Genomic DNA, 16,923 nt, shown 5'->3' with positions numbered 1-16,923 from the left:
TATTCAACTGCCAATAATCTATACACATCCTCATGGTCCTATCCTTATTCTTAACAAACAGAATCGGTGCTCTCCATGGAAATACATTGGGATGGATGAAACCACAGTCTAAAAGTTCCTGCAGTTAAGCCCTAAGCTCTGTAAGCTCCTTCAGTGTCATACGATAGGGGGCGATAGACACTGGAGCTGTACCAGGAAGAAGTTCAATCTCAAATTCCACTTCCCGATTTGGAGGTAAACTTGGTAGCTCCTCAGGAAAGACGTCTGGAAAGTCCCTTACAGTTCTGATATCTTTTACAGTAGAGTCCCCAAAAACAGAAACACTAATATAAGCCAAGAATGCCCCACATCCCTTACGAACTAGTTTCTTAGCCACCAGTGCAGAGATCACATTAGCCAAATAATTCTGACGTTCTCCAATCATGACTACCTCATTATCCTCACCAGTTCTCAAGATGACCCTCTTAGTCGCACAGTCCAGACTAACACAGTGCTTCACCGACCAGTCCATACCTAGAATCAGGTCGAATTCCCCAAACGAAAGCACTATCAGATTAGCCAAAAATACCTACCCTTGAACCTTTATCGAAACATCTCTATACGGTTTGCTAACCCAAACTGATTGCCCCAATGGACTCAATACAGCCACCTCACTAGAAGTACTCTCAACCAAAATCCCTAAGTTTTCAGACACAGTACTAGCTACATAGGAATGTGTGGAACCTATATCTATCAAAGCAAAGTAAGGTACATCATAAATTAAGAACATACCGGTAATGACGTCTGGAGCATCTCTGCCATCTTGGCAATGAGTAGCATAAACAAGAGTAGGCTGACTCGCCTCAGTTTGTCCAGCACCTCTGTCTGGTGCTCTCTGTCCACAGCCTATACTGTTGCCACCCTTAGCCTGAGCGTGACCCCTCGATGGCTTCTAAACTACCCTCTGTGGCTATATAGTACCAGAACCCAGAGCTTGCATCTGATCGGCCCTCAGCAGACACTCCCGAATGTAGTGCTTTTGTAATATCCTGATTTTGGGCCTAGTAGAAATAGTAGTTTCGTGACCACAAAATTCGAGATAGAAATAATTATTTCATGATTATTTTAAGGTCTATGATATGATTGCATGATTGTGTGAAAATTTAGTGAAGAAATTTTATGCATAAAGTGCTTAAATTGAAATTAGGGACTAAATCGAATAATTTGCAAAACTTGCATTCTAGAAGTTTCTAGTATGAAATTGTTTTGAAATATTAATTAGGAGGTCTTAAATAGAAATTTTACCAATTTCTAAGTCTATGGACAAAAATTGGACATGGATGGAATTTTTGGAAAGTTTAGTAGTAAGGGCATTTTGGTCATTTAGGGGTAAAAATGAATTAAAATACAAAATTAAAAGCCAATTTTGCTCATCTTCAACCCCATGGCCGAATGTAGCAAGGAGAAACCATGGATATGGTTTTTCAAGCTTCCAAGCTCTATTTTAAGTCCGTTCTAGCCTCGTTTTTAATGATTTTTACGTTTTTAGAGTCCAGGTAGCTCGATTAAGCTTATGCTAGCAATAATTCAACCTAGGGTTCATATTTGGAAAAATACCCATAGGTGAAATTTGTGTATTTTGGTGTTTTATGATAGAATATGAGGTTTTAAATTATGTTAGACAACTTGTACTACTCGGTTTTAAGTGAAAACGAGCAAAAGGGCTTAATCGGTAAAAATACCTAATAGTCATAAGTACATGTTAGAGTGAGAATTTGATGTTTCCATAGAAGGGAAAAATGATCAGCATGTCATAAAACATCAGAAAATAGGCTGAAGTTTAATTTACGAGCTTTGGGGCAAAAGTGTAAATATGCAAAAGTTAGGGGCAAAACTGTAATTTTGCCAAAATATGATTTTGGGTCAATTTGTATAATGTGAGTCCTAATTAGACTATATTTTAAATGATAGAGCAAGGAAAACTAAAATTTGGGCTAAAATGGGGAAAATACCAAGTTGTGGACGAAATGGTAAAAGTAGCCATTTTCGCATACGAGGTAAGTTCATGTGTAAATGTAGTAACATAATTGTCATTTTAAGCAATTTAATGTTGTTTATATGATATGATGCTGATTATTATCATGAAATATTATGCTTTGTGGTTATTTTCGAATAAAATGCAAATTATGTGTATTAATTGTTAAATATAAAGTACTACCGAGTATTGGTTTCGGTATTTTACGGAAGATGGCAAGGAGATGTGTTTGAGGAAAATCCAGTTTGAACCTTAGGAATAGATTAGGATACAAGTGACATGTCACTAGGATGGTTGAGCATCCGAACTCGTTGAGTTGAGTTTGAGTTCACTTATGGATGCGAATGTCCGAACTCGTTGAGTTGAGTTCGAGTTCGTGAAATGTAACTAGGCATCCGAACTCGTTGAGTTGAGTCCGAGTTCACCTATGGATGCGAACGCCTGAGCTCGTTGATTTGAGTCCGAGTTCACTTATGGGCGGGTTACATGGTAGCTTGGCTACATATGTGGCACTTATGTGCAAACTTTCCATGTATCCGAATTATATTCCGATGTGTTCAACGGGTAAAATTTTACTCAAATGGAGGAATACTCGAGATGAAAGGGACATATTGGTAAGTGTTGTGAAATGAATACTTTGAACAGGTATGTACTTAACCCTCGGGTTGAAAACTCGATATAACAATAATATGGTAAGATGATAAATGAAAATGTGATATGGATGTCTCGGTGATGATTATGCAAATGATGTTTTATGTTTGCGTATATAGTTGTGTTACCTGCTATTTACATGTTAGCTTACTAAGCATTTATGCTTACTCCTCCTTTTCATTCCTTGTAGTGTTGACAAGCCACTCAAAAATCGAATAATGGAGGCACACTCACACTATCCGTATACCATCTTGGCATAATGGCTTGTATATTTTGAGTATGGCATGTATAGCATTATAATCATTTTGTATATATGGTATTATGATATGGTTATTGAGTGGTATGGAAATGCTTGGTAATGATTAGCCATTTTAATGGCTAATCATGAACATATTTGGTGTTATGTATGCTAAATTGCTAGCTAATCCATGGAAACCATGAAATAGGTAAAATTTACCATAAAATAGATTCGCATAAACAATAAAGTGATATGAGTTTGAAAAATCATTAAAAATAGTAGAGATACAATTAGATGATGAATAAAATAAGGAATTGAATAATTATGAGTCTATTTTCGTATGGATGGAACAAAACAGGTATATGAGTTATATTTTATGAGATGTTTAAATTTTTGTGAAACAGGTCCAGAGCGATTTCTGGATCCCCTGTTCAAACATTGGAAATTCACCATAAATTTTTCAAAGATAATTATAAGTCATGATTTATACGTACAGATTCCTTATTGAGTCTAGTTTTATTAGAGACAAACTGCATAGTTATTGAAGCTCTGTACAGGGAGATATCTAATTCATAATACACAGAGGTCAGAGTAGTCGAACCCTGGAACAGGGGAGACTTTAACTAATAAACTGTACTAATTGGCTCAGCCAAAAATTCTAGAAAAAAATTACTAGATATATATATGAGTCTAGTTTCAAGAAAAATTTATGGAATTGGATTTCAAGTTTCGAAACTCGAGATATGATTTTTAAAGAGACTATGATGCAGTTAGTTAGCTTGTCTGGAAATTTTAATATGAATTGTATGAGCTGTTTAAGTAATGAATTAAGTCCGTTAACACCTCGTGTTCGACTCCGGAAACGGTCTCGGGTACGGGGCGTTACAGCTTTAATGACTCACACCTCAAACACACCTCAGTCCTCCTCCAACACTCGCCCTGATGGCGTCTACCACAATCTCCACACAACTGCAATCCAGTAGGAGCAACAAGGGGCCCAGCTCTAACCGGCCCATCAGTCCTAGCCTTTTTCTTAGGCCTCTGTACTGAATTCGAGGGCTCTGAATCCCTCCTGTTCTTAGCCCTCTCACGATCCCTATTTTAGTGCTCAGCGCGCTTAACCTTTTCGGCAATCTTTGCCTTATATACCAGAATGGAGAACTCTCGCTCTCTCTGGGGAGCTATCAGTACCCTCAGATTATCCCTAAATAAACACATCTCTCGTATTCAGACGCTACCATACCTCATGCATAGCGGCTCAGTCTTAGAAATTCGACCTCATACTCGGCCACTGATCGATCTCTATGTGTGAGATTCAGAAACTCATGCCTACGAGCGTCGATGTAACTTGCTCTCACATATTTCCCTTGGAAGGCAGACTTAAAAAACTTCCAAGATAGACGATCGGGCTAGGTACACTCCTTAACAGTCAGCCACCACTGATAGGCCTCATTACGAAGCAATGAGACTGCACCCTTTAGTTTCTGCTCAAGGGTACAGTCTAAATTGTCCATTATCCTTTCAGTAGCCTCCATCCAATATTCAGCCAAATTAAGGGCGACTCTAGTGACACCCCTAAAAAGTTCAGCTCCGTTGGACCGGAGTTGTTCCGTAACTGGCCCTCAGCCCCCAGGTCCAATGTTGGGCCCAGCAACCCTTTCCAGTATCCTTAACATAGCCTAGGACAATACGTCATCCCCAGCCATGCGATCTTGAGACCCAGTCTCAGTAGCAGGTGATACCAGCGTCTCACTCGTATCCAAGTTTGGCATGCTGCCCAGAGAAGAGGACTCAGCTCGAGCCCCTCTACGGCCTCTACCTCGGCCTTTAGTACCACGTCCACAGATACCTCATGTGCTCATGTCTATTTGGATTTATCTTATTACGAATTTTATGAATCAATTACAGTGTTAGTATTTGATAATAAATGTTTTATGTAAAGCAGTATCATAAATTCAGAGTTTGTTTTTTGCAAGTACAATCTTTATCAGTTTTAGTTTCACTACAGTTTCAGTATACACTAATTAAAGTGTTTTTAGAACAAACTATCTATAATATTATAACAGATTATTAGAATACTTATAGGATCGACACCAGAGACTCTGTGTACCACATTCTCAGTCAAATCATTTCAAATCATTTGAAAATCAATTTTTTAAAAACCAAGTTTTAGTACCCAAAATCCACAGTCGAGTTTTGCAACTTGGCTCTGATACCACTAAATATAACACCCCAAACCCGGCCTAGACATTATGGTCGAATCTGGCAATGTCACATGAAATGGAATTTGAAAACGAATTTATCAAGTTAAAACCGTTTTCGTTTTATTAGAGTTTATTTATTTTCCATCAATTCCAAAACTATTTTCTCGTTAATTTGATTCGTTTAAAACCTATTCTATAGCAGAAGCTTTTAAAACCATGATATTTAAATAAAATTATTCACTTTTAGGAAAAATGTTGTGTTTAATGAAACCGAGTTTCATTGCTGTTCAAAAGTTCGTGAAAACAGTTAAAATCCTAAAACAATGGTAAACAGTCCAAAAGTGCCAAATTACATCAAAATATCCAGAAAACAAATAGGAATTAAAACCATAAAAGAAATTAAATCGTTCAATAGACTTATGGTCACCGCTGAGTCCTCCGCCGCACCAATCCGTCTAAGTTTGGGGATTATCTGTACAGATAAAACAGAAAGGGGTGAGTTTACGTAAACTCAGTGTGTAATTCCCACAGAAAACATGCATACAATCAAACAATAGTCATCAGTCAAATACAGTCTGGCCTAAGCCCATTATAGTATCAAATACAGTTTAGGCCTTAGCCCATTCAGATACAGTTCCAAATATAAATTAGGGCCTTAGCCCATCAGTGTGCATACAGCATCAGAAATCAGTATCCTACCCATTAGCCTCTACACACCATCTCCAACCATCCCTACACACCATGTGGAGTTTAAAACACCCACCCAATCCTACACACCAAGTCGTACTGAATGCAACAGATCAATAATATTGCAGCTGAGTTGCCAGATAATAGACATGAAAACCTTTCAGTACACTTCCTTCAATAATCAATCATCCCACCCCAATGCAGAAGCAACTTGACATGCTCAATGTAGTAATACAGATTACATGCGTACATGCTAACATTCAGTTATCAGTCATACATATAGATCAGTAAACATGCATAGATCTAACAAGCTCAGTACATACATTGTATATTCAAATAACACAATTTAGGGTATAAGTAGCACTTACCGACCCTACAGTAGGTTTACAGTTGACTTGGGCGACCCGTGGAACCCTAGGAATCATTATAGCTAAAAAGGCCCATATGCCCAGATTGGCCTTGGCCCGTGTGGATCACACGGCCTAGCCCAAATTTCCACACACCCGTGTGGACTACCCATATGGGCCCACACGCCCATGTGGCCCACATTGCCCAATTTGGTCGAGCCCGTATGTCGCATACGGCCTACCTAGCCATCACACAGTCGTGTCTAGCACACAGCATGACCTTCGTCAATCACATACTCGTGTTGTTTCACATGGCCTACCGCACAGCCTATCACTCGGCCATGTGGCGTCAATAGAAAGGTTTTCAGCTTTTACCAAAAATACGTTTTCTTGTGATTCGGGTACACACTTGGAACGATTTCAATGCTACTGCAACTACAAACACTCCAGAACATAAAAATCAGTATACCAACACTTAGAATCAGACCTATTACACGTTTGAATCAAAATTACAAAACTGACAACAACATCAATCCACCTTCAACACTTACCCCAACACCTTTAAGTAATTTGATCACATTTCTGCATAAGGAGAGCCCCTTCTGCCCTAGTTTGTTGCTACCAAAATAGCGAATAAGATTCCAACCGAAAAGAATAAAGAAATCATGAACAATTAAAAAGAAACCCCTATTTGCAGAATAATCTATGCTTACTTACCGAACACACAAGGAACTGAAAAGCTGGAATACTAGAGTGGAACAAAAGAATTGACAACAATAGAAGAAAGTGAAAAAGAGGGAGAAGAGCATGAACGTTCGAATTTTGAGAGGAAAGGGGGGAGAATCGAAATTTTGAGAAAAAATAAAATAAAAATCTGATAACTTCCCCCCCAAATCCCTTAATTATCTCTATTACTCAAAATTCCTACTTGACCGAAACTCTCTCGGTTGAACGAGCAAAATAAGACTCCCACACTCGCCCAAAGATTCGAACACAAGACCTTCAGCAATCTAACACTCAACTTAACCACCACACCAATAGGCCCATTCTGATATGATTTAGTAAATAATTTAATATAAGCCCACTAAACAAAGATAGGGCTTAATTCCAAAAATAACAAAAATTTTCCAAAGCCAAGGCTTGAACTTGGTACCTCTCACACACACCCAAAACACATATCCACTAAAGCAGATACACAATTATGTCACTTTTTAACAAAAACAAAAATAAGAATTTTGGGGCGTTACAAAATTAGATAAGAATAATCACTTTACTTATCTTGTTATGATAGGCAAAAAGACACGCAAATGCATATATATTATTTAATAGTCACTTCTACTCATAATTCCTCCCCAATTCTTAAACTAGAAATAAAATAAATTTAAGTGCGCTCGAATCTATGTCCACCTTATTATTGTAATAACAAATGTCTTAATTGAATTAAGGCTCAATCAACAATAAATCATATCTTTAAGTTTGAAAAATACATAATGAATGAATAATTAAAATATGATACAACATTATAAAAAAAACAGCAAATATAGAAAATAAAATCAAGAATGTACCAAATAGTAATTAGGGTAAACTACCCCCAATGTCACTAAATTATTAGTAAGTTTACATCTTAAAAAAGTAACAAAATGGTCACCAACTATTGGAAAGTTACTAGGTTGTAAATTTTTTTTTCGAATCAAACTAGTGAGTTTCAAGCGATGATTCAACGAGTGGTACAATGGATCAGTACCCATCAATGAGTAGAAAAACATACTTTAGGTCCAAATTGATTTAACGGTCAATGTTGAAGATCGGAGAAAAAAACTATTTAGATTTTGATTCACAAATTCATGACATTCAAAGTTATTTAATGGAAAAAAAAAACTAACTGTAGAAGAGAAAGAAGATTCTTTATGTGCTTTCTTCAAATGTATTAGCAATTTTTTTTGGGTTTTTGTTATTCTTTTATTTCTTATTGCCTGCTTGTTATTTTGAAGTCAAAATTTTATGTTGTTTGGTAGCAAAAATTTTTATGTTATGTTATGGAGGGAAAATTCTTTCTGTCTTCCTATTAAGTCTGTTATTATTATGATGTGTTTTGGGTTAAAACATTTAACAAAAGGGTGCCTTCAAGTCAGCCCTTTATATTAAGATTAACGGTGCCTTTTGACATTTTGTTTTCCTATTTTTTGTCAAAAAAAGTGTCGAATTTACAAAATAACCCAACTAAAAACTTTTTTTTCAATTTAGTCCTTATTTTAAAATTGTCCTAATTCTACATAAATTAGGAAAAACCTATTCCAATTAGAGTAAAATATGGTTTAAAAATAGCCAATTCTATTCAAATCATAGAATTTATCTAAGGGACTTTTTCAAGAAAAACTCTTAAAGTTCTCTCTTTTCTCCACCAACACCAAATCTATTTTCAAAGCAAAAGGAGTCTAAGTTTTCAAAAAGTCCCTCTCCTCCCAAAGTAGAAATCAGGTGTGGGATCTAAACTTAAAACATTATGTATGATTAATTGTAGTGTTAGGGAGTAAAAAAGGTTGTTAGACAAACTGTATATTATGCAAACCTATAGGAAATAATATGTGAACACTATAGGAATTGTAATGTAAACAAGTAGGAGTTATATGCGAAATAGAAATTATATGCAAACTTTAATTGCTTAATAGGTGAGTTGTACATATTTAATAATGCGAACTCTACTGGCTTAATACGCGAACCGCACATGATTAGTTAGGCAAACAATAAGTGTGCAAGCCCTTAGTGCAAATCCCCATGTAGTGCAAACTCATGAGCGAACCTCCCATGTAGTGCAAACCCATGAGCGAACCCTTGTGCAAACCCTAGGTGTGCGAACCCATGTGCAAGCCTATTGGTGTGAACCCCCTATTGTATGTGAAACACCCCTTGCATGCAAACCCTTTAGGTGTGAACCCATGTGAGAGCCTCGAGCATGAACCCAAATTAGTGAACCGATGTGTAAAACCATATAGGATTAGTCACGTGAGCTCTTAAGACATTTATACGAGCCTATATATATGTGAACCCTAGGATTATGCAAGCCTATATGTATGTGGACCCTAGGATTATGCAAGTTTATATGTATGCAAACCCTAGGTACATACGAGCTATATGCCATGCAAACCCTAGGTACATGAGAACCTAGAAGATTATTTATGCAAACTTATAAAACTAGCTATATGCGAACCTTATACATGCTATATGCGAACTTTATAAATGCTACATGTGAACCCCTGTATATGTGACATTGTTTTTTTTACACATACCAAATATATGTGTATATATGTGAGATTGATTGAATACATGATTGCATGCCATTTGATGATAAATTGTGACAATAAATGTGCTAAATAAGCATAGTATCATTGATAATGAGTATGATATGATGAGTATATGTGCATAATAAATGAAATTAGTAATGGAGGATGAATAAGTTCTACAGGAGACAATGGCAATTTAAGTCCACATTGAAAGTCAATACTGCATGAAGTAGGAGACACTATCATCCAAAATGGATAAGCCAAGATGGTAGGCTAAAAAGCCACCAAATCAGGTCAACTGGGATAATAGTTTATTGTAGTGAAAAGCCATCTAAATTGGATAGGAGTGGATGGTCGTTTATCATCATTGAGAATCAAACCCAAGATGTTCTGTTATTGTAGTTTGTTTCGGTGTTGAGCAATGCTTGAGGGCGGTTCAAATGGACGTGTGGGAAATTAAATTAAAACATTAATTTGCATTTGCATCATGAATGTATTTTGTTTATGCATTGGTTTACTATATGTTCCTTACATTATACTTAATTTACTATTATGCTGTAAATTCTATACTTTACTGTTTGAATAATTATATATAATGGTTTAAGGTTAGTCTCACATTGAGAATAATTATATATAATGGTTTAAGGTTAGTCTCACATTGAGCCGTTCTAAACTCATTCCCCCTTTTCTTTACCTTTCTGGTCGCACAAAGATCTAAGACTCGAAAAGGCATCAGAGGAACCTAGGATTAGTAGCTTATTTTATTTTTATTTAAAATTTCCATTAAAGATTTCCTTAATAATTTTATTCCGGGATTATGTAGCATATTTATTTTAAGTATGACATTTTAATTATAACTCTGATATTTGCATGCTTTTCGGTTTAAAAAACCATTACCTTAAATGTTTTTCGCTACTTTATGAATACTTAAAATGCTTTGACAAAAGCTCTAAATTACTAGGTAAAGTCAGTTTAATATATGAATGTTTTCCTAGAAAAAGATTGATTTTCAAACAAATCGAATTAAGAAGAAAGAATGGTTGTACGGGATCACTTCGGTGATAAAATGTAACACCTTCAACTTAGCCAAAACTCCTAGGCTAGGTTGGAGGTGATACAGTTATTGTAACACCCCTCACTCGACCCAATTATCGGGTCTAAGCTACAAGATGCTTTAGTTATTATCAAAGCAAGTATAGTCAAATTCATTATAAAATATTCATTTTCACAAGTATTTAAACATCAATCACATTCATTTTAGGTTTAACAATCAATCCCTAGTCTTAATCGAGCTTACGAAAGCTCTTTTGATAACCGAAAATGAAATAAGACCAAATGGCAAGGTTTTAAAAGTTTAGGGCCGACGTCGTGACGTCATGAATTCCACATTGAGGCATCACGAAAACAATATGTCATGTCACAACATAAGAACACTCAACGTCACTGCATCACTTAACGAGAACTCTATTTTTGATAAAAATAAACTATTAGATACCTATTTCAATGCTTCCAAACAAAACCTACAACATATGCAACAAACATCAAATTCTATTGGTCAAAAATATACTAAAAACCATACTAATCAAGTTCAAATTACCACGTTTAACTTCTTAACAACATTCATTACCTATTCAAACATTAGATTTAACATTCCGTTATTATGACATACATATCAATCAAATTATCCAAATACCAAGCCACACCAACTTGCTATTTCACATAATACGCCAAAAAAGTCACATTATTTTAGTTAATAAATTTAAAGGTTATCATTTGATTCAAGGCCAAAATTTTAATGTTGGAAAACATAGAAAGTAAAAATGATCAAATTGAACTAAAGCCATAATAGAAGACCAATTGCATAATTTGATTTAATAAATTTAATTGCTATCGTTTGAATCGTTACTGAAATTTCAAAATTCATAAAACTAAACTATCATGTTAAAAGAAAATGATTAACCAATAATTTATACATACGGCTAATAATAGAATTTGATTATGTGGATGGCATTATGTTTCAAGTTTTTACGAAATTTAATTTTCTTTATTTTTCTATATATTTAAAAAGTTATATACTTTTAGCTATTTTTGGTGGAATTGTTTGAAAGCTTTTTTTCTTATAGGATCGAATCAAATTAGTTCTTCCATTGTTAATAAGAATCAAATAATATCAAATTTTAATAAACTCAATATTTACTGTTTAAAAATATCATCTATTGTTTAACAATTTTAACATTTCAAAAAATTATGGTGCTACAAAAAAAATATTTTATTTGAGTTGAACTACAAATGTAAAAATATTTTTTCATAATATTTTTAAATGATAAATGTTAACTCCATTACAATCCCCAAAATTAAATTTTTTTTTTTTGCAAAGGTGTGACACAACTTTGTATCTGCTTTAGTGATTAAGTGTTCTGGATGTGAGTGGAAGGTCTCAAATTCAAGTCATGACTTGGATAAATTTTGGTATTTTTATGAATAAAGCCCAATCTTTGGTTGATAAGCTTTTAAATAAAAGATGGTATGTAATTAATAGAATGGGCCTGCTGGTTTAGTGGATAAGTGGAGTGTTGGTAAGATGAAGGTCTTATGTTTGATTCTCTACGTTGGTAAGGGTTAGTATTTTTGTTTTTGACTAATTTTCGGCTAAATTTGTACTGTGGTTGGACTCTGAGTAGTGGAGTGTTAGATGGAGAAAAGTAAGGGGTATTGGGATAGGGGGTTATCAGAATATTTCTGTTCAATTTTCTTTTTTGCAAAATTTTGTTCTCTTCTCCCTCTCTCTCTGCCAAAATTCCACCTCTCCCCCCTTTCATCTTTTTCGTTGTTTTATTCAAGTTCACCTCCTTTATTTTGAGCTGCGCATAATCCCAATCGTTCGGTAAGTTGTGTTTTGTCATAAGTCCTAGCAATTTTCTGACTGGGTGATTAACAAGAGGATTTGTTTTACTCTCGGTTTAGGTATAGCCCAAGAATCTGCCAAAATTTTACTTCTTGTCTCCTTTTTTATTTTTATTTTGCTTTCTTCCTGTACAACATTTCTTGTCGCTCGTTCAGTAAGTACTCATTTTCTCACTATTCTGTTGTTCTGAAATTAGTTTCTAAAAGAGGACTGTTTTGGTTTTGAAATTAGCACCTTGGTGGAGTCTTGAACGACAGGGATATTGGTTCGTTATTTGGTAAGTAGTGTTTGTTTTTTGATGATTCTATGATGATGTCAGGAATATTCCCGAGTTGGTCTGCGAAGGTGCTGCTAAAATTGGCTTTGGTAATGTCAATCATAGGTTCTGGAAATATGAGATTGCGTTTAGGAGCGAAAACGACATACGTGTGTACTCTATTGCGCAGAAAATGAGGTTTTGGTAAAAGCCAAAAACCTCACTGTCGACACCACACGAGCGTGTGGTCGCCCATGTGGTAGGTCGTGTGCCATAACACAGGCGTGTGATCAATGAGGCTAGGCCGTACGCACAAGACACGGCAGTGTGATGGCCAGGTAAACCTTGTGTGACATACGGGCTAGACTGATTTGGGTCATGTGGGCCACACGGGCGTGTGGGAATTTGGGCCAAGCTGTGTGATCCACACGGGCTAAGGCCAATCTGAGCGTTTGTGCCACACAGGAAGGCCACATGGGCGTGTGAGCCCATTTTTACTAAAATGACTGTTAAAGTTGTACGGGTCACCCAAGTTGACTGTGAAACTTTGGTAAGCACTACTTAGACCCTTAACTGTGTGATATTGATTGTGTGAATTATGCACTGAGTATGTTATATACAAGCATGTATACTGAACTGAACGTGTATCTGACAAACCTGTGATAGTATGACATTTCATTGTATGTTGCATTGCATTGGGTTGGGTTGATATTATTTGGAGGAAGTGTACTGAAAGGCTTTTAAGCCTAATATACTAGCAGCTCAGCTGCAAATTACTATTTTGTGCCGCATTCGGTACTATATGGAGTGTAGGGATGGGTAGGTTGATTTAATACCCACATGGAGTGTAGGGTTGGACAGAGATGGTGTGGAGAGGCTGGTTGGGTAGGACTTTGTTACTGAAAACTGCATGGCTGATACTGATACTGAGATGGGCTAAGGCCCAAATGTTACTGATACTGAAAGGCGCTTAGGCCCTAGACTGTTTGACTGTGCACTATGATTACTGATTGTTTGTTGTTTTCTGTGGGATTACACACTGAGTTTACGAAAACTCACCCTCTCTGATTAATATGCACAGGTAATCCCCAGACCTAGATGGATCAGTATGGCAGAGGACTCGATGGTGACCTCAGTTCTGAACTGTCATGGTTTTAATTTATGATTATTGGTTTTATTTTTAGTCTATTTTTACTAGTTAAATTTTTGGGTTGTAATTGGACTTTCGGACTTTGGTTTGGTTTTGGGTTTTAATTATCTTTACCTTATGAATTACAACTACTAGTAGTAGGAAACCTCGGTTTTCAAAAGAAACACATGATTTTCGGAAACGCCCAATTGTTTAAACTGTTTTAAAAGCTTCCGCAACGAATAACGTTTTGAAACTATCGACTAAATGAGTAACACGATTTTGGAACTAATAAGATATTAAGATAAGTAATTCAATAAAAATGGTTTTATCATGACGGCACGGTTTTCAAACACCCTATCATGTGACATCACTAGATCCAGCCATAACGTTTAGGCCGGATTTGGAGTGTTATATATTTAATTCTTTTTAATAATATAAAAATTAAATTTATCTGTTTAATAATAGAGGTGCTATTTAATCCCATCACAATGTAACTATAATAGATGCTTTAACAAGTAATTTCATTTTTTTATCATTTTATAGTTCCAATGAAATAATAATAAATTTGGAAAAGAAAATTACGAAAGTAAAATAATAGAAGGAAAAAAATCAATAAAGTATTTACAAGTGTTTAAGGTTAACGTTTTAGGATTTTGATTGTTCAAAGTTTGTGCCCGTAAATATGGTATGTAAATTTTGAATTGATGGAATTTATATAATTTGCAACTTATATTATAATTATATCATACTAATTAAAGTTAGTATAAATTATACTATAATAATTAAAATCTAAACAAAAGAATGTAATGTAAAGGATGATAGAGCAAATGACAACTCTAGGAAACAAGATGGGGCTAACAAATTTTAATATACTGAAAGAAATATACTATTTGTAATTAAATTATGGGTAAGTTTTATTTTGGTCACTTAACTTAAAAAGTTACACTTTGGTCACTGAATTATTTAAAAATTTCATTTAAGTTATTGAACTATTTAAAAGTTTTTATTTAAGTCACTAGTTGTTAAGTTTTTTTAACAAAAGTTCTACCAACAAGCTCTAGGTAATAATTTGACGATCAGTATAGTGGATTAATACCCATGAACGAGTAGAAGAACATACATACAATGTAAATTTTCTTATTTAAGATGGGATTAAATTCAACTAGGAAATGCACATACAATGTAATTCTGTCACACAAATACTTCATGATGATGAAAACAACAAGCATAGCTCTTTATTTACTTTTATCACAAAAGCACTCAAATGCGATTATAGAAATATAACACCATGCATGAATTTAGAGAGATAGCAACATTCGAAACTGAAAAAGGGATGACTGCACATCGATTTCATCAAAACCATTGAACTTCAAGGATTTCTTGTAGGTCATCCCTCGGTAGTTTGGTGGGTGAGACTCATCGATGAACTCTGGTGTTGGAGCTACAAATGTGTCCAATGAAGGTCCATGAAGTGTCGCCATTGAGATTCTTTTCACTTTGTTGTTATTTAGGATCACTTGATGTATATGACTCTTGTACTTCCCATTGGTTAATATCTAATTAGCACACAAGAATATAACATAAACTATTAGTACATCTTGCAATGAGCAAATGATAATGATAGAAAGACATACCTCAAGATGATCCCCAATACCGATGAAAATGGTGTTTCGGGGTATGTGAACAGTGATCCAATTTCCTTTATGAGAGAGCATTTGAAGTCCCCCGTTAACATTTTGTATCAGGGAAACAAAAAAGCCCGGGTCCGTATGTTCCGCCAAACCGATAGAACCTTTGGATTGTAAAGATGGTGGATATAGATTCAAGATAGCCATGTCGAATCCTGCCTCCAGCTTGAATTCCTTCGCGATGTAGGTTTCTTCATGTCCCAAAATTGTCGAGATTGCTTTAGCTAAACCAAGTTCAACCTCATGCATCCCTTTCAAGTACTGTCCAATGGCATCTCTGTCAAATATGGATCAAAATCCACCATTTTAAGATATATATATAACAAAACTTTAAACAGTATTATAACATATGAGATGAATGATAGGAATAATGAATACTTGCAAATATCAGGTTCGCTAGGGCAATGATATTCAGGGTGTGTTACTATCTTTAGATTTTCTCTGTTTTCCCCAGCATCAGATCTTAAATACCACCTTATCCTATCCATGGAATTCTTCTTCAAGTACTCACTCCTCTCCTCCTGAAATCTGAAATACCCTTCAGTGCTCCTTCTACCACCCTTTCTTCAACACCATTTATCAGCTTCAAAAAGACAAAAAAAAAAACCCTAAATTATATGGAAAAAGGCTACCATATACGTATATGTAAAAAAATGCAAAAAATAACTAATGTAATTAAGAAACAATGTTAGGTTTTCAAGAGTTTAAGATTTTGATAACCATAACTAGTTGATGTGTATATGCGTGTGTGTATTGGAAGTTCGTACATAAAAGAAACCAAATTCTTGGCATGCTTTTCCAAGGTGTTCCAAGGACTTAGCCCGTTCATTATGATCCTTGGAAAACAACAAAGAGTAATCAATTGTGGGGATTTCATCAATGAAGGAATAATCTAGGAGATGAGCAATAGCCTTGTTTTTCAAATCAAAGCATTCTTGACCAAGCATCCCAACCGAGTGAGCCATAGGGGAATAGAAACTGTGATGACAAGTTAAAAAGCAGAAATAAATATATTGAAGAGCTTCTTTAAAACGGGGAAGGTTGGATTTGCATGCAGGTTGGGATGCAGTTTTGCTCCTTTTATAGATCAACTCCGGGATCTACTATTTGCTGATTTTAATGTTAAAAGTTATAGTCATAAAAATGAATAGTAGTTCTTTTCTCTTAATCATTTTCAAAATTAAATAATTTAATTCATCCTTCCATTATTTCTTTTTTTTCAATAAATGATATCTCACTTTTGTCAATAATTTAATTCACCGATTGTATATAAAATTGTAAATATTTTTAAAATTTTTATCTTGTTTTGTAATTTTATATAATTTTTTGCACTTTTATATGCTTTTTATAATAATTTTAATATTTTCCATTTTTATTTTTTAATTAATATAATTTTTTATTTTCATAATTTATATATTTTAAGTCTTTTATAATAATGTTTATGATTTTGAGTAATTACAATATTTTTATAATTTTTTCACTTTTATATTTTTTATAAATTTATATATTTTTATGATTTT

The 16,923-nt window shown here is 34.8% G+C and overlaps 1 protein-coding gene and 1 pseudogene across 1 annotated transcript; both read right to left on the bottom strand.

Moving 5' to 3' along the window:
- Positions 1-124: 124 nt before the first annotated feature.
- LOC108475214 (uncharacterized) lies at positions 125-4,675 on the bottom strand. The gene is made up of 4 exons (XM_017777199.1): positions 4,595-4,675; positions 772-907; positions 573-729; positions 125-482 (listed from the first exon to the last, which is right to left on the bottom strand). The coding sequence occupies exons 1-4, from the start codon at positions 4,673-4,675 to the stop codon at positions 125-127; spliced, it is 732 nt and encodes a 243-aa protein (XP_017632688.1).
- A 10,338-nt stretch (positions 4,676-15,013) lies between these two features.
- Positions 15,014-16,368, bottom strand: LOC108475215 (2-oxoglutarate-dependent dioxygenase 19-like; annotated as a pseudogene).
- Between the last annotated feature and the right edge of the window lie 555 nt (positions 16,369-16,923).

Source organism: Gossypium arboreum, chromosome 3 (genome assembly GCF_025698485.1).
Source record: "Gossypium arboreum isolate Shixiya-1 chromosome 3, ASM2569848v2, whole genome shotgun sequence".
NCBI lineage: Eukaryota > Viridiplantae > Streptophyta > Magnoliopsida > Malvales > Malvaceae > Gossypium > Gossypium arboreum.
Note: the sequence above shows the minus strand (reverse complement) of the source record. Positions and strands in the feature narration are given on the sequence as shown.

Coding starts and splice junctions, on each gene's coding strand:
- LOC108475214 (XM_017777199.1), bottom strand. CDS start 4,675: ATGCCAAACTTGGATACGAGTGAGACGCTGGTATCACCTGCTACTGAG. Junction 908..4,594: donor ATCGCATGGCTGGGGATGAC/GTATTGTCCTAG, acceptor GGTCACGCTCAG/GCTAAGGGTGGCAACAGTAT. Junction 483..572: donor GTTTCGATAAAGGTTCAAGG/GTAGGTATTTTT, acceptor GCACTGTGTTAG/TCTGGACTGTGCGACTAAGA.